The 18,731-nt window shown below is 40.1% G+C and overlaps 1 protein-coding gene across 1 annotated transcript in view; it reads left to right on the top strand.

Annotated features, from left to right (window-relative positions):
* LOC144034165 (phosphatidylinositol 4,5-bisphosphate 5-phosphatase A-like) overlaps positions 1-15,041 on the top strand; it is a 37,507-nt gene extending 22,466 nt beyond the window's left edge. Inside the window, 11 exon segments of the mRNA XM_077542736.1 lie at positions 1,471-1,578; positions 1,675-1,783; positions 2,394-2,510; positions 3,151-3,326; positions 3,401-3,512; positions 3,613-3,722; positions 3,806-4,016; positions 10,473-10,610; positions 10,689-10,754; positions 10,836-10,940; positions 13,455-15,041. Coding sequence (XP_077398862.1) covers positions 1,565-1,578; positions 1,675-1,783; positions 2,394-2,510; positions 3,151-3,326; positions 3,401-3,512; positions 3,613-3,722; positions 3,806-4,016; positions 10,473-10,610; positions 10,689-10,754; positions 10,836-10,940; positions 13,455-13,922 — 1,626 coding nt within the window. The 5' untranslated portion in view covers positions 1,471-1,564 and the 3' untranslated portion in view covers positions 13,923-15,041.
* The last annotated feature ends 3,690 nt before the right edge of the window (positions 15,042-18,731 follow it).

Raw genomic sequence — 18,731 nt, forward strand, 5'->3', positions numbered from 1 at the left:
GCCAGTGCAACCTGTTGAAGTCACAGGGCGGTCATCTTGTGAGGTGGGGTGGGTGGTCATAAAAAATAAAAGAAAATAAATAACAAGTGGATGGTATGTGCTGCTTTGAAGACCCCCTTTTTCTTTTATCACTCAGTTCCTTAGACCCCAATATTAGATTTAGCAGAGGCATCTTTTGTTGACTTACAGTTATAATTCTTTAATAAAAAATATACAAGTTTCCTCCTGTACTAAACATCATGAAGCATAAAATTTATACATGTATTTAAGGCAAGTCGTAAAATGTCTGAAGTCCTCTTGTTTATGTTTAACAAATTTAAAACATCATAAATCATGCTGTTTTTACTAAGTACTGTCTCAAATGTTCTCCAATTTTCGATACTGTAAATGTATATGATCGTATGCCGAGAAACGTTTCTTGGGAGGAGCAATATGGCGACCTCAAAAGTCTTGGCCTATCGGCTATCCAGTCATTTACTGTATATAGATCAGGGGCTCCCGCTGATACGTTCGCAGCCGATCTTTTTTTGATCGGAACAATCAGGCGTGAGTCACAATTATCTATTTTTATCTGGTTGGAGGTTAGTGTTTACTTGAGGATCTTAGTTCATCATTGATCTATGTTCTCAAACCTCAAGACAGACAGCAGAATATTGAGGAAATTTTTTTTGCTTCTGAAACTTAAAGGGATGCTTAACACTAAATAAACTTATTTTATTGATTTATTAGCATAGCATTTGGTTCATTTTTTTAGCATAGCAAAATATTTAGATAGTAGCGTTCACTGCTGCTGTCAATCACAATCACAACCCTCTCCCCATTCGCAAGCCCTCAAGAATTTAATTTTATTTTTTTAAATAAATGCTAAGGACCACTTGCACATGGACGGTGGACAACAAATAAATAAAAATACCAAATACTAACCCTAACCCGTTACAATAAAATGATGAATGAAATACAAACCTCATAAAACGAAGTTAAACAATATTAAGAAGTTAATTGAGCTTAATTATTTTGTTGAATGTTCTTTGGCCAAGTATAGTTAAAAGCATTTTTATATTGAGCATGTTTATGCTGTTTATCATCCTTTCATTGTAAAAACAAGAACCTCTAAATAAAGAAAGTGATGAAAATCAATTATTTTCTCATTTCCTCCTGCCCCCTAATATCAGTCAAGCCTCCCTCACCGCAAACCCGAGAAGAGGGAAAAAAACGGCTGTTATCAAGAGGTGGATTAAATAACTTAAATCTCCATCGAAGGCCCGGGTCCACTGTAACCTATATAGTACTTGCTGTCCTGGTTTGTGTTATGTAAGAAATGCACAGAGAACACTTTTTACATCACTGAGGTGAAAAGGGGGATTAATAACGTTTAACCTTTTTTTTTCCCTCTCCAGCCAGCTGTACTTAGAGCACGAGTTTACACGTTCACTATAACTGAAAGCTAACGCGGCGTGTGCACTGGCACAGGGTTCACATCGCCACATGGAACGTGGGCTCGGCCGTCCCGCCGGATGATGTCATCGCTCTGTTTGGGCCTAATGTGTCAGATGGGAGTGTTGACATGTTTGTCATTGGGTAAGCAGGGTGGTCATGCCAGGGTGCCCACTCGCTCATCTGTCGCTCTTCTGATGACCGTTTTTCTTGGGTTCCATCTCAATACTCACACTGCAGGCTCCAGGAGGTGAACTCCATGATCAACAAGCGGCTGAAGGATGCTCTTTTCTCAGATCAGTGGAGTGAACTCTGCATGGACACGCTTAGTCCTTTTGGATATGTCTTGGTTGGTAGACTCATCACTCATTAGCTTAACTACATTTGTGTATTTATAAACAGAATCACGGTGGGGGGAAAAACTTACAAAATTAGATAAAATTTGTTGTTTAAAGCAGGGGTTCTCAAAATATTTGATCCAAGTACCACTTAAAAACAAATATAAAACTATAATATTGTGGTTTCATTTTTTATTATTAAAAAATCATACTATTAAAAAAATAATTAATTCTTTAAAAATGTAATAAAATGAATTCCATTGTTAAACCCCAAATTATTATTATTTTTAAATTTACAATAATATGTTTTACGTGGCTCTACTTGTCTAAACATGGTATTGTGATTAAAATTGTATGTGTGGAATATGAATTAAGCAGCAAAATCCACACGTATAGCTATATTAGGGGGACGGCCATTTTACCACTTGCTATTGACTGAGTGTGGCAAAATGGCCGCCCCCTGAGATTGTTAAAAGGGGTGGAATTTGCAGCTTAATTACTATAAAGAATTTTTTTGACCTGACTCTTGTGTGTCAAAGTGAACAAAGTACTTAAAAAAATCAGTGATGGCCTACTTTTTTGTAAACGATTGTTTTAATTAGTGTTACTGTTTTTGACTAGGTGGCATCCCAGCGGATGCAGGGCGTGCTGCTGCTAGTCTTCTCCAAATTCATCCATCTTCCGTTCCTCCGAGGCGTGCAGACGCAGAGCACTCGTACAGGACTCGGCGGATGTTGGGTACGTGCCACGCTGCTCTTCAATTTATGACCTTGCACAATTTGCTATGGCGTGATAACGTCAGTACGGTGCAACGAGCACGTCAAGCAGGCTTTGAAAGGTGAAGCACGCCAGCAGGTGTTTTGCACGTGAGTGTGGATATGTCAGAGTGTGACTTTCCTCACAGAAGAGTGAAGTAAAGTAAAAGTAAGAAAAATTACACTATCATATTGTACTTTCTGTAGTAACCTAATTAAATAGAATGTCAATAACTGAACAGTCTTTGCCACATTTTGTTTCAATTCAAACGACAATATGCTGCTCCTTCTGATGTGTGCACTTTGACCCCATGGGGGCAGTATTATACAAACATTACAGAAGATGGTCACGAGTTACTGCTCTGTAAACTGCAATGATATTGTTCTGCGCGAAAGATAATGAATTTATGTCAATGAGTATTGTTACATTATCTTGGGTTTAATAACGCAGATACTGTATATGGTTGTTTTAAATACAGTAAACAACGTGCAATTCCCTTTGTTTTATGTTAAGCTTTACATTAAACTTTAAACCCTTAAAAAAAAAAGTCAATGAATTTATGAGGATGTGTTGGTGCTTTTCATACTATTCCAGACGTTGCTGCTCTGTGCACTCCCTGCAGGGTAACAAAGGTGGCGTGAGTGCAAGGATGAGCGTGTTTGGACACCCCGTGTGCTTCCTCAACTGTCATCTACCCGCTCACATGAGGAACCTGGAGCAGAGGATGGAGGACTTTGAGAGCATCCTGCAGCAGCAGCAGTTTGAAGGCGGGGCTGCCACCGGCGTGCTGGATCACGAGTGGGTGGATTTTGTTAAGAAAAAAACACATGAAAATGTTTGAATACTATAAGGAATATTTTCAGTTTTTTTAGCGTCGTGTTTTGGTTCGGCGATTTAAATTTCCGAATTGAGGACTATGACATCCATGTGGTGAAGTGTGCGATTGACAGCAATAAGCTTCCTCTACTGTGGGAGCGAGATCAGGTGAGGATCTTCATCATCATCATTTTGATGCGTTCTTTACGTGGAGCAGTATTGTGTATATGACCTGGTATGAGCTTTATCTTTTGTTTTTTTTACTCAGCTCAACATGGCTAAAAGCACAGAATCCATCCTGGAAGGCTTCTTGGAGGGTCCACTGAAATTCCCGCCTACATATAAGTTTGATGTGGGCACACACACCTATGACACAAGGTCTGCCCTTCATCAATCGGATGGATCAGAATCTTACCCTTTCATCTAACCGCCATTTTTTTATGTTTCCACATGTGGTTCAGCGCTAAAAAGAGGAAGCCCGCGTGGACCGATCGTATCCTCTGGCGCCTCCGCCGCACCGGCTCCCCCGTTCCTACCCACAATGCAGCACTTCAGAGGGGTCTGACCTCCTGGCTGGGTGGTGCCACCAAAGTGACGCAGCACACTTATGAGAGCCACATGGGATTCACCGTCAGTGATCACAAGCCTGTGTCGGCCATGTTTTCCCTGCATGTGAGTGAATATGTCACCTATTTGCTATGATGTTTTTGTTTATTAAAATTTGATTGCTTTATAAATTAAATTTCAGTATTAGGAGTAGTACATACATTCGCATTTATTTATTTTTTTAGCTGTTCATGTGCAGTATTTTTTTTCCCTAAATTATTATTTAAGCACAGTTTTGTTTATTTTCCAATATTTAAGCGCAATGTTCAAACTGTGTATTACTTTTTTAGGAATAAAACATTTTGAGGGACACTTAGGCCTACAGCACTTCTGTGTTTTAAAGTTAGTCATGATGGTTGTACTTCGAGATCTGTTTTTTTTCTTCTAAAGTCAGAATTTTCCAAGACTAACATAGGGAGAATGAAGCGGGAATTTCATGAGGACAAAGTCAGAATTTAATGATTAATAAAGCTACAACTTAATCAGTAAAGGTGTAATGTAAGAGAAAAAATAAAAAATAATAAAGTTGTAATGTCAGAAAAGAAAAAATGTAAAAATAAAAAAAAAGTGAAAAAGTGTAATTAATAAGAATAAAGTTGGAACTTTCCGTAAATAAAGTTGAAATATCAGGAGCAAATTAGCCACAGAAAACAAAAAAAAAGAAGAAAAAAAGTGGCAATTTACAAGAAAAAAAGCGTACCTTTACGAGAATATTGTGAAATATTAGGATGAAAGTTTGAATTCCAGAAGTTGTAAAACTTTGAGGAAAAAATATGATTACCAGTATTACTAATATTTTATCATTACAGTACAGTATTGTAATATTACTCTTTTTCTTTTTAATAGGGATGTTCATACCACTTTTTTTTAGACCTTTCGAGTACAAGTACTCAAATCTTGATTAGCCACTTATACCAAGTAATATGGTACTAATAGTACTTTAGATAATAACCCGAAATGGGATTTCGACCCATTCATTTCTATGGGGGATTTCGATCCATTCATTCCTTTTTTTTTTTCTTTGGGGAGAGCTCAGTATTGATCATTTGACATGTCATCATCATTGTTCTCCCTTTTTTTTAATTTTTTTTTTATTCTTATTATTTATTTATTTTATTTTTTTTATTTTTTTCTTTCAGGAGAGCTCAGTATTGTTCATTCGATTTGACATCATCATTGCTCTCCTTTTTTAAAAAAACAAACAAACAAATCAATTTAAAAAAATTTAATAAATGTTTTTTTTTTTTTTAATATATATACATATATATATACATATACACACATATATATGTATATATATATATATATATATATATATATTTATTTTTTTTTGTATGTGGGTGAGTATGTGTATGTGCGTGTGTGTGTGTGTGTGCGTGCGTGCGTGCGTGCGAGCGTGTGTGTATTCATCAGTTCACCTAAAGCCCATTAAAAAAAATCCCATACTAATAATATAATATAATAATAAATTGCCAAATGCAGAAACATCAATGTAAGTTATCATGATGTAGTGGCTCTCGCTAACAGACAGAATTAAGTAACCGTAATTAGGATAAAAAATTCTATATACGTAGACCATGTTTCTATAAATTTTGATATTTGGTTTTTATTTGAGGCAGATATTTTTTCCATTAAAATGTGATTTATGAGGAGGTTAGACCATTGGTCGATATTCAGAGTTTGTTTATTTTTCCAGTTAACAAGAATTGTTTTTTTAGCGATAGTAAGGGCTACAAGTGTAGATTGAAATTGTTTATGTGGTAAGTCAGTTGTTGTTAGGTCACCTAGCAAACACAAGTTTGGAGATAAAGGTATCCTACAGTCCAAAATAGCGGAAAGTTTTTCTAAGACTTTAGTCCAGAAATACATAACCGGAGTACATAACCATAAAGCATGAACATAAGTGTCTGTAGTGTTTTGTAAACATTGAAGACAAATGTCGGAGTCTGAGAGTCCCATTTTCTTCATCATATATTGAGTAATGTATGTTCTGTGAATAATTTTGTATTGGATAAGTTGTAAATTTGTGTGTTTTGTCATTTTAAATGCGTTTTCACAAACTTGAATCCAAAAGTCAGATTACGGTGCTATAGACAAGTCTGTCTCCCATTTTGAGATGGATAAAGACAAGTCGGGGTTATGCCATAGGGGAGAAAGCCCACAGGGCTCCACTTGGGCTTTTGTAATTTCTAGTGCCTTCCACCAGGGCAGTCAGGGTGGCGGAAATCATTGGCTTTTTAAAACAATTATGCCGCTTAATCGATGTTGTAATAAAGAGTAAATCTAGAAGTCTGAGGTTATTACAATCCTTCTGTTCTAGTTCCAGCCAACAGTTAGTGTCTCTGTTGGGTTGTGCCCATAGAACGATATATTGTAGCTGGTTAGCTATATAGTAGTACATAAAATTTGGTGCCTCTAGACCACCTTTGGATTTACTCTTCTGAAGAGTAGATAGACTAATCTTTGCTTTTTTTTTATTCCAGTAAAATTTTGTAACGGCTGAGTCCAACAACTGGAACCATTTAGCCGTAGGATTAAATGGAATCATTGAGAAAAAATAGTTTATTTTGGGTAAAACTTTCATTTTAATGGTGGCTATTCGTCCTGTTAGAGAAATAGGAAGATTATTCCAGCGCTCCAAGTCACTGTAAATGTTATCCAGAAGTGGAGAAAAGTTTAAATGAATTAAATCAGTTAATTTAGGTGAGATTTTTATGCCTAAGTATTTTTAATTACCGAGTGGCCCGTTCTGATGCCTGACTAAAAAGGAATCTGGCCATAAGGAGAATGTTTGATTGAGGTTATTCCTACCAAACAAAGGCTCAACTGGTTACTAACTACAAAGGTTCACATATTTTTCCCACCCTAAACTGTAGCATGTACTGTTGTACATACGTTCAGTTTAAACATTACAGTGTTTTACATTTTGTTATTAATTTAACTTGAGAGTTTTCTTGCAATCATGTGTTAGAAGGGCCTTCTACAAACTTGAACTCATTTTTTATGTCATGAACTGTTGGTTCAGGTGCTGGTGGATGGTCTCCACTCGATAGTGATCACTACCAGTGGCTGCAGGTGGACCTGGGTTCCAGAAAGCAACTGACTGGCATAGCCACACAAGGTCGCTACAGCAGTTCCGATTGGACAACACGCTACCGTCTGCTCTACAGTGACACAGGAAGGAACTGGAAACCTTATCACCAGGATGGCAACATTTGGGTGAGTGCTGCATTGTTTATGTTTGTGTCATTCTGATCCAATGTGTGTCTCGTCCAATAGTTGTTATTGTATTGGCAGTGTGTGTGGTGTAGACTGCGGGCTGCTTCCCTTTGCAGCTTTGGGGATTTTGTGGTTCAGCCAAGTTTGGTTTAATTCACAAATGTCTTTGTTTCTTGTCCGTCTTTGTATAGAATCATAGTACACGAGTAAACAAAATGGCCCCGAATCATTCACTGTGCTAATGCATTGATATAAATACTTTTTCTTCCCATAAACTATTGATGTGGTCTCTCCGACCATTTTCCATTTTTTTCATCTTGTACCCTTATCTTCAAATGAGCCATTCTCTATTATTTGTACATCCACTTTCTGACAGTGGCCTATCATTAGCTAATGGCCTACTCCATTCACCATTACATTATATCAAGTGCCACAGAAGACAAAAGAGCCTTCATTGGTCTACAACAATACACCTAAATCTAAAATATGATATTAAAAGGTGTCTAGAAAGAAACCAGACAAAAACATTTCATCTAATTGAGCAAGGTCACAGCAGAACTCTCCCACTATTGGAATTATGGTGTCATGAGACCCATGATTCATTTTAATTTATGTTAAGTTATTACAGTCAAGGACACAAGACATTAAAGGACATTGTTTTCATGCTTGTGTCTCACGTGTGTAAACAGGAGACTGGGAACAACAAGATATACAAATACAGATAAGATAGCAACACCAAATCACAGGAGAACACGTTGCAGATTTAAAAAGTAAACACGCTCTAAAATTGCAGAAACATGGACAGATTACCAAAAAACAAAAAATAATGGCTTGGCTGTGAACATTCCTCCTCTTTTTATTAGTATGCAAGGCCAATAATTATGTTTAGTAGGTGAGAAACTATCAGCAATGTTTGTTTTTGTTTTTTTCAATGCCTGTGTTAAGCCCAGCTTGTAGCCATTCAGGTCTATTCAGGGTGTAAAATGTGGACTTTTATGACTAAAAGTAAATTAAGCTGTTGTTTATGTGTTCTGCATCATAACTATTAGTTGCGATTATATATTTCAAAGTGTTTGCATTTTACTATTAACAGTGATTCATTGCCTCTGTGATTTCTGCTAACGCTCCAAAACACATTAATTTCCCTGTTGTTTGGGGAAACTACTGCTTGCTTTTTATGTATGACACAACACATAATGTATGTACACTTTCCTTTTCACATTCATTGCCTCTTATATGCTAAAATAGATCAAATACAAGGACAGTCAGTAAGACCTTACTGCTCAAAAAGGGTTATATATATATATATCTATATCTATATCTATATATATCTATATCTATATCTATCACACAGCTAAATGAAACGGTTGGTTGTTAAGTTGAAAGTCGGGGTTATGCCATAGGGGAGAAAGTCCACAGGGCTCCACTTGGGCTTTTGTCAATTCTAGTGCCTTCCACCAGGCAGTCACGGTGGCGGAAATCATTGGGTTTTTAAAACAATTATGACGCTTAATCGATGTTGTAATAAAGAGTAAATCTCGAAGTCTGAGGTTATTACAATCCTTCTGTTCTAGTTCCAACCAACAGTTAGTGTCTCTGTTGGGTTGTGCCCATAGAACGATATATTGTAGCTGGTTAGCTATATAGTAGTACATAAAATTTGGTACCTCTAGACCACCTTTGGATTTGCTTTTCTGAAGAGTAGATAGACTAATCTTTGCTTTTTTTTTTATTCCAGTAAAATTTTGTTACGGCTGAGTCCAACAACTGGAACCATTTAGCCGTAGGTTTAAATGGAATCATTGAGAAAAAATAGTTTATTTTAGGTAAAACTTTCATTTTAATGGTGGCTATTCGTCCTATTAGAGAAATAGGAAGATTATTCCAGCGCTCCAAGTCACTATAAATGTTATCCAGAAGTGGAGAAAAGTTTAAATGAATTAAATCAGTTAATTTAGGTGAGATTTTTATGCCTAAGTATTTTAAATTACCTATAGGAAATGAGTAGTGTGGGTCCTGGCTTGCAGTTTTTTTTTATTTTTTTTATTTTTTTGGTATGTGTGTGTGTGTGTGCGTGCGTGCATGCGTGCGTGTAAAAAAAAAAAAAGAATTCCCATACCGTTCACCTAAACCGAACACTTCAAAATCCAGCCAGAGTCGTGGGGCCGCCAGGAGACCCGAAGAGGGACCAAAGAAAAGAAAGAAAAGCGAAGCCCAGCACCGACCAGACACCACCCACCGGGCCACTAACCAGAATCCTTCACCAACCCCAGAGACATCTAAATTCCAACAAATCAGGGAGACCTCAAGGGCCCGAAGGAGAAACTGAGGAAAGGTAGAAAGGACAGACGAAGCAGAGTGAGATCCACAGATACCCGCCTCCACCGAATCAATGACCTGAGGGAGAAACAAATTGTGTCTGAGTTTCGATAGATGCTGGTGTGGTGGATCTGGCATGCATGAAAATCTCCACCAAAGAGGGGAGCCGTCGACCCCCGCCAGGACAGAGCAAGCGCAACACCTCAGGGCCCCCCAGGCCGCGGCAGCACCAAAGGACGACCCCCGGGCCCCGCAGGGGCCACCGGCCGGAGAGCAAACCCAGGAGCAGGAGCGCCCCCCACCCCAACGCGGCCCGCGCCCCCAACCCAACGCAGCAGGACGGGGCACTGCAGGCCCACCAGGCACCCCACCGGCCCACAACCCCCACTCCCCCCATGACCCCCCCGCCCCCGCCATCCACCCCAACCCAGCCCCAACCGCCCCCAGGTCCCCAAATCCCCAGACGCACCCCCACCACCACCACCCCCCAACCAAGCCGCCCCCGCCCCCACCACCACCCACCGACAGCCCCCGACCCCCAGACCCCGGGGACACACCGCGCCCAGGCATCTGCGCCGAAGAGGGGCCCGGGCAGCGGAGCGGAGAGGGCACCCGCGCCCACCCCACCACGCGGAGGGACGGAACACCAGGGGCAGAAGGGGAGATGGGGGCACCGGAGGACGGGCGGCATCCCCGAACCCCAGGCCCAGCGGGGAGAGGCCCCGGTCGTCACCCCAACGATCTAAGTGAAAAACTAACCCTGTTACTGAGTTCGCCAGCTCGCCGACTGGCGAACTCTACCCCTAAACCGTGAGTGTGATCCATTCATTCCTATGGGGGATTTCGACCCATTCATTCCTATGGGGGATTTTGACCCATTCATTCCTATGGAGGATTTCGGAAAAAAAAGTTTTTTTTTTTTTTTAATGGTTTTGTTTTCTTAATGTTGCAGCTTTATTTATGATTTTTTCTTCTGTGTGGTAGTTCCCATTCCGGGTGGACATGCCTCTGGTGGAGTTGCAGGCCAACAAAGAATGGTTCAAAGTCTCCGATGCCACAGTTAAGTTCACATTTGTGTCCAATTATCATCGCAGCTCATGGGACTGGGTAGCAATATACAAGGTAAGAAGCTTTGTTCTGTACAGTATTTCCATTTGATTGCCTGTGTTGTCACCTAACAACATTTACATCTGCACACAGGTTGGATTCAGACACCACAAAGATTACTAAGCGTATGTGTGGGCCAAGGCGGAACATTCAGGGCAGGTGGGTCGCATATTCATTTTCATAATAATTTTCATAATAATTTTCATGGATTTAGGGATCATGTCTGTCCCCACTTTCCAGGTGTCTTTTTCAGAGGAGGACTTTCCAAGAGAGGATTGTGAATACATCCTTGGCTTCTACAGTCATAATATGAACAGCATTGTTGGATTGTCAACAAACATCCAGGTATAGTGTATTGCTATTACACCAATGAATGCCCTTTCTAAAAAGGATCCACGACTGTAATGACAAGTTTGCTCTATATTATTTATTTGGTTGTTACTGACATAACTAGGAGATTCATTTTTCAAAAATAATTTCCAGTTATTTTATTTGGACGTACGCCGCCATTGTTATTTACGTCGCAACGCATTCAGTGCGTAGTGGTTTAGTGAATGGCGCCGGAAAGCAAATTCATTCTCCGTAGCGTTCCTAAAGGGTCTGGTGAATGACGAGAGCACGGCGTGGAGGATGGTGACTCTCCCAATCACGTAGTGTTTCTTTAGGAATGATACGGAGGCTTACCTTGCTTTCTTTATAGACGTTTCACATTGCTCGGCAGCGACAGGCCGCCATTATACGTCACTACGCACTGAATGCGTTGCGACGTAAATAACAATGTCCAAATAAAGTTTCTACAAAACGTATTAACCCCTGGATGTTATTTGTCCATTTTCTGGCATTTTTATGCTTTTCTGTTTTTCATCAAAGAAAAAGCATTTGAAAAAAATACACTAGGGACCTGAAATTTCACCAGGATTGTTAAAACATGTAGAAGTTCAAATTGGCGCCATGCTGTAATTTATAACTATTACCAAACAGGAGGAGGAGATTCACACGTAGTTGTTGTAATAATGCCGGATTTTGGCTCATTGACTTCCATTATAAATGACAGTTTTTGATATGCTATAAACCTGATGTGTTATAATGCATTTTCCGTGATTACTGATGCAATCGCTTTTTTGATGAGTCATAAACATGAAAATAGTTATCTCACTTCAAAGGAAATGCCTTATTTTGGCAAAATTACAAGAGTTTTGTGCCATTCAGAAAAATGCCATTGTGAAAAACTGGGTATGCATAAAAAAATTATATTGTTATGACTTATGACCTTGTTTGAGCCTCTAACTATGTCATATGAAATATTCAAATTAGTATTTTATTTTATATATATATACAGCATAGTTAGTCTTGCTATTAGCATAATACTGCTATTATTGTCCATAGAGGGCATTAAAAAAAACTTTTAAAAAAACAACTATATATGAATAGATAGGTCTGATGCCAGTGAACATTTTGAGCGGTTGAAAGTGAAAAAAATATTCATAAATGACTAAGTTATCACACTTCAAAGGAAATGCCAGATTTTGGCAAAAATTACAATTTAATCAATCTATAATAACGCCCTTAAACTGGAAATGATTTTTGAAAAATGAATCTCATAGTTTTGTTAGTAAGAAGCAAATAAATAATATAGAGCAAACTTGTCATTACCTTCACCAATCACAGCTCAGCTTCAGAGCACAGGTGAGCTGTGATTGGTCGTTGCCTGAGCCATGAGCAACTGTGATGCCATCTTCAGTCGACAACAAGTGGCAAAATGGCCGCCCCCTGAGATGGATAAAAACAGCTAGATTTTGCTTCGTAACTCATATTCCACAAATGTAATCATCAGAATGTCATGTTTAGACTAAAAAGTCACATACAACTAATGAAGTAACTTGAACTAAAATTCAAAAAACATTTTTGTTAACGAAGTAAAATAAAAACAAAAATGCTTTTAAAAAACTAAAACTAACTGAAACTAACTATAGTTATAGCGAAAATGTTCTTAGTTTTTATCTTGGAAATTAAATTAATACATGAGCTTTTGGGGTTGATTTTAAATGTGATTTAAATATATTTGTTTTGATATTAACCGGAATAAGGATTTGAAAGTGTGTCACACAAAAGCGATGTCATCTAGCAGCAGCCAATAGAAAAGCACACTCAGATGACATCGCTCCTAGGCGACAATTTTGCATATTTGACTTTTGGCTCCCATGGTTTGCCTTGCCTGCTTTTTCATTTTATAAAATATAGAAACACAACGCTAGGTAAGAAGTGTCTTACTTTTTTCATTTTACCATAGTATTTATTAAATTTTGCACACAAGTAATACACTTTTTTTTAAAATGAAAATGAAAACTAAACTAAAATTAAGCATTTAAAAAAATTAAATAACTAAAACTAATAAAAACTAACAACGGTGCACTGAAAACTAATCAAAACTAACTAAATTTTAAAAAAAACAACTCAAAAACGAAATATAAACTAACTATAATGAAATTTCCAAAACTATCATACCCTGTTGTCAAAAATGTTTAATTAATTAATTCAAAGATAAACATAATATTAACAAAATAATTTAGACATGTTTTTTAGCTGACCATTTTGTTTGAATTCTGAATTATGTCACCTCATCTGGATATTTTAATTTAAGTACTTCATAACAGGGGTGTCCAAACTTTTTTTTATCTGTGGGCCTCGTACAGGAAAATAGAAGGAAGTTTGAAATGTTTTTATTTTAACGTATAAACTTACTAAAAAACAATCAATTAAGCAAGCAAGCAGTTACATTGTTTATATAGTGTTGCACATTCTTTTAGCATTTATGTCTTTTGAATGACCAGCAATGCATTCAATTTTCTTCCTGGACAGATTAAGCTTCCAATCCACAGCCCGTCAGCGCACCGTTCGGACGGCTCCGAGATAAGCTCGGAAGACGACAGCACCCTCGTCCTGCTGGCTCCGAACTCCCGCAGCCCGAGTCCCAAACCCATTAAGCATCATCACTGCCGTCACTTGCGCAGCTGCAGCCCCGCCGTGCCGGCTCTCTCGTCCAACCCCCTCCCCTCCCTGCAAGGCCTCAGCCTGTGTCCCCTGCCCAAAGAGACAGGTAGCCGCTCACCGTGCACCGCCTCTAGAAAGGAACGACTCTTTTCCACCGGCTCTTTGTCGTCCCCGGCCGTCAGCCCGCTCAGTCCCCGGAGCCCTGTGTCTCCGGGCAGTGGGGTTACGGCACCGGAGGCCCTGATTGCCGCCATGTTAGGGGACCATAGGCCTGCTCAGGTGAGCCCCACGGGACTCAAGCAGCTTGGACATGCAGGGAGAAACAAGCCTTCATAGAGGAAATGGATCTGGACTGAATGTAATGCGTGCAACCTTGCAATTCTCTTTCCGAAGTATCTTACACTGTGTTTATCTGGGATTGACATCCCTCTGACAAGTGCTTTTATAGGCTCACGAGCTCCAATGTGTAGAAACACACACATTGAATGTGAGGCCAAATATGCAGGCAAGTCTAAATCAATCAAGTGTATTGATGTGTGTGTTGGAGATGGTGTGTGTGTAGGCCTCTTTGTCTCGAACCAAGTTGTGCATTTGGATTTAGATTTGTTTCAAATGTAAACATAGTTGTTGGTCGGTTTTCATAACATTAATCAAATTTAACATTTAATTAATTGAATAAGTCAAGTGGTACAGAAGATGGATGGATGGATGGAATTGCAACTTGGAGAGCAAACTATTAGAGTAGGGGTGGGCAAAATTTCTGACCGAATCAAAACGTTCCAACTTTAAATTGTTCCGCTTCTTGTGTATCTAATGAGGTGTCTAAAATGATCAAAATATCAGTTACACCCTGGATTCTCATGTGTCTCGTGATTAGGTACGCTCCGGATTTTTGTGTGCGGGAGTCCCAAATGGGACGGCCACATTGGCCAAAACATTAGGTACGCCGCAGATTCTCGTGTGTTGCCGTCCCCTTGGGGCAGACATAATGGCCAAAACATTAGGTACACGCTGGATTCTTGTGATTAGGCATCCCCAATGGTCCTCTCGTACCCTAATACATACCACCAAAATTTTCAAAATAAAAACCCAAAATTAAGATTTTTTTTAACCTATTCAAACAGTTCCAACTTTAAATGGTACTTCATTTACATATACAGTATAGCGTTTTTCCACCTTACAAGGCCTTCAAAGCGCTTTACATTCGACTACTCATTGACCTACTGATGACGCAGCATCAGGAGCAGCTGGGGGTTCAGTGTCTTGCTCAAGGATACTTCGACAGGGTCACAATGGCATGGGACCGAACCCACAACCCCCGGGTTGGTAGATGACCACTCTACCAGTGAGCCACACACAATGACAAAATTTCAAAAGATTTTTTCCTCTAATTTTAACTTTTTTTTTGACTGATTCAAAAACAATTCCTACTTAAAACTGTTCCGCTTATCCCTACCACATTTTTACATTTCAAAATAAAAGCCAAAATTACAACTTTTTTTCCTCCTACAATTTCTTCTTTTTTTTTGGACTGATTCAAACCATCCCATTATCAATATGCTCGGCTCATTGTATAAGGAGGGTTTCTCCGTTTTCTTTCCACATGTGAGACATGCCTGTCAGCTGTTGTCCATTGATTTGAATGTAAGTGTGAATGATCGTTTGTCCACATGTGTTGAGTGCAAAGTGTGAAGAGTGTATCAAATGCAAACAAGACATGTGTTGCAAAAAGCGAGCCTATAATCAGCAGTAGACAGAAAACAAACTTGGCACCATCCATTAACGCTGCTTCAATGTCAATTGATGTTCCAAGGAACATGCTGATGGATGGCCTCACAGACCCTTTGTATATACAGTACAACAGTGGTCCTCAACCCTGATCCTCAGGGACCGGTATCCAGCCTGTTTTCTATGTCTCCCACAGCCAACACAGGTGGAGATCGTTATCAGCCTTCTCCAGAGATGGCTGATTAGCCGATGATATGAATCACCTGTGTTTACTGTGTCTGCCCAAAATTTTACCATCACAGTTTTTTGTTGCAGTTTTTAAACATGACTGTTTTGTGTTGGCAAACTCAAAATGAGTTACTGGTTGTCTTTGAAGCAGAGATATCAATAAAATTCAGCTTGACGGTGCTTTACACAATGTATTAAATATGTTAGACTAATTGAAAGACTATAAAGTATATTTGTATTCAAGTTAATTTTGCAAATAATTATCGGCTTACTTATCAGTTATTGACATCGGCACTCTAAATCAGTGGTCCTCAACCCTGGTCCTCGGGGACCGGTATCCAGCCTGTTTTCCATGTCTCCCGCAGCCAACACAAGTGGGAATCGTTATCAGGCTTCTCCAGAGCTTGCTAATTAGCTGATGATATGAATCACCTGTGTTAGCTGCGGGAGACATGGAAAACAGGCTGGATACCGGTCCCCGAGGACCAGGGTTGAGGACCACTGACTTAAGGTACCTGTGCGAGACGTCGTGTAAACAGTAGTCATGGGAAAATTAAGCATCATGAAGCAATGAGGCCTTCCATCCAACTGCTTTGCTCCTGGGCCGAAGCATCATGAGGCTTCATTTGCTCTATTGCGCCATCATGTGGACAATAAATGTCATGACAGACAGAGTGATTAAAATGATACCATAGATTTGATGGGGTCAAAAGGGCAGGGAGTTGTGATGTGAATGAATGTGCGTGTGGTACTTGAAAGAATGATTGCTCTATTTGTTTTGTTTTTTTTAGACTTTGACATATGAACAAGGAACACATTTCATTCATTTTTATTTAGGAAAACTAGCATTTCCAAAGTTTTGGGCTTCAAACGGTTTCTTCTTTTACATAGGATTTCTCCTGCTTTTGAAAATATTCTTTCGCAAGGGACGGATGAGCCCGGGGTACAGAGGAAGGTAATTGCTAGTTTGTAGAGGTTTGTGCAGCTCCCAGTAGTCCAGAGGGTTTGACACCCTGCTTATGTTCGGTTCCCCCAGGTAAGTGTGGACCTCCACAGTCGCATCTGCATCACTCTGGGTCCTTCTCTGCATGACTGTGTGGTCCAATCGCCGCCACAGTTTGTCACCTAAGACACAACAAACAGACTAACAGCCAACAGGCAGTTCTGGCTGCCCATCGTAGAGATGGGAGCAAAAGAATGCCTTATCCCACAATAATGCACTGCCGCTCATTTCCCATTGCTCAATTAACACCATTAGAATGTGTCGAATATTACCTGGCGCCACAGGCTGGGAAGCTTCTGATGTGCCCGGTTGTGTTGATGAAGAGGAGGAGGGGGAAGATGCCCTTTGCCGGATCACTGTCGCACAGTCAGCTGTGAGCCTCCTCTCAGCCTCTTGTGCTTTATTGGGGCTAAAGAAGCCTATCTTCTTGTACCTGCAAATGACAATGAGACTCATTGCAGTTGTGAACTGTTCAACAAGAGGCAGTTGCTCATTTGTTGGTACTAGTAGACAGATGAGAAAAACAGACAACTGATACAAACTTGGGATCCAGCAGTGTTGCCAGTGACATGATGCTCATGGCTTGGAGGTTGTAGAGCTTGTCCCTCGGTTGCTTTTTAAGACACTCAGCCATTGCTTTGCTCTGCTCCATTTATATGGCTCCCATGTCATCCTCCAAGGTGTGGTGCAGCATGGCCAAAAGTGGTATGACCTTGGACCCAGACACTCTCCTCTCCTCTGAGAGCTCTACGGTGGCATCATTGAATGGGGACAGCACCTGCAGACTCTCAGAAATGAGCCTCAACTGGTGGGATAATGTCAGTGTCAAGGCCTGCCAGGGCTGCTCCTACGGCTTCCCTGAGGTTGTACATGCGCTGCAGCATGTGGAAGGTGCTGTTCCAGCGTGTCTCCACCTGAAAATAAAAGGTCATTATTGTTTGAAAGGAGAGTGGAAGCAGTTATGGATGTCAAGTTACCTCTTGAATGAGCTTCAGCACAGGCTCTGTAGGCTTCATTTGCTCCTGAACCTGTGTCAGCCTTGTCTATAAAAAAATAAAATGGGAAACAAAACATTATTAAAGTCATTCAGCATTAATTTGAATACTGCTGTGTAATAAAGGAATTCACTTTTGCAGTCGTACTGCTTTTGAAGTAGCCAACTATACTCCTACACTGAAGACAGATGTCAGACAGCTCAGTGTTCTCTGCCAGAGCCTTCTTCACTATGAGAGATGAAGGTGTCTGGCACATGCAGCCATGTTGGCTGCACCACAAGGCACGTAACTTTTGGTGCCAATGCCCCATTGTGCCATGAGTGCCGATTTAACGGCAGCCATGTTCTCAGCTGTATGGGGGTCAGGGAAATTGAGCACACCTAACACAGCTGAGTGCAGAGAGGTTTGCTCATCAATGAAATAACAAGTGACTGCCAGGTATGCATCTGTGTTGATGCTGGTCCACATGTCTGCTGTAATGCTCACTGCAGAGGACCTTGCCACAAGCTCTTTGGCCTTCACCTTTGCCTGCTGGTACCTCTCCTCCACCATGGCTTTCAAAGTCTAAAGGAAAGGAGTAATAACACTATTGGAAGAGCAGTTATGGGGGGGATGGGGAATAATGATTCATGTGCTCTCATACACACCTGCCTGGTGGGGAGAACATATGTAGGGTCGAAAGCTTGGATAAGCTTCCTGAACCCTGTGTCCTCCACAAAACTGAAGGTCTGGCAATCTTCGATGACCATGTTGATCAATGCCTCCTCCACTGCATTCTTATCTACTGCAATTTAACAGAAACAGAGTAGGCCTATTAATGATAGATGTCATTCATTTAATCTGTCACATTTCAAATATACATGGTGGCTATGCTGTTTTTTCATTGCATGTTGAAAAATGGCTTACCTGGGTGTGGTACTATTGGAGTTGTCTCCTTATTTTCATGCAAGGCCCTATAATGCCTCAACATGGATGAAGCGTTGTCTTGGTACCCAAGTTCTTTGGAACAAAGTTTACACTTCACCTTTTGAAATGCCAGCAAGTAGAAGAAAGACATTAAAACGACACAACAATTCGCAATATATATTCACACTGGTTATTATAATTTGTACCTTTTTAGGAGAGATCTGCTCGAAAATGATCCCAGACAGGGGATGTTCTCTTCTTTGTCGTTGCGGGTGCGTCCATTGT

Source organism: Vanacampus margaritifer, chromosome 14 (genome assembly GCF_051991255.1).
Source record: "Vanacampus margaritifer isolate UIUO_Vmar chromosome 14, RoL_Vmar_1.0, whole genome shotgun sequence".
NCBI lineage: Eukaryota > Metazoa > Chordata > Actinopteri > Syngnathiformes > Syngnathidae > Vanacampus > Vanacampus margaritifer.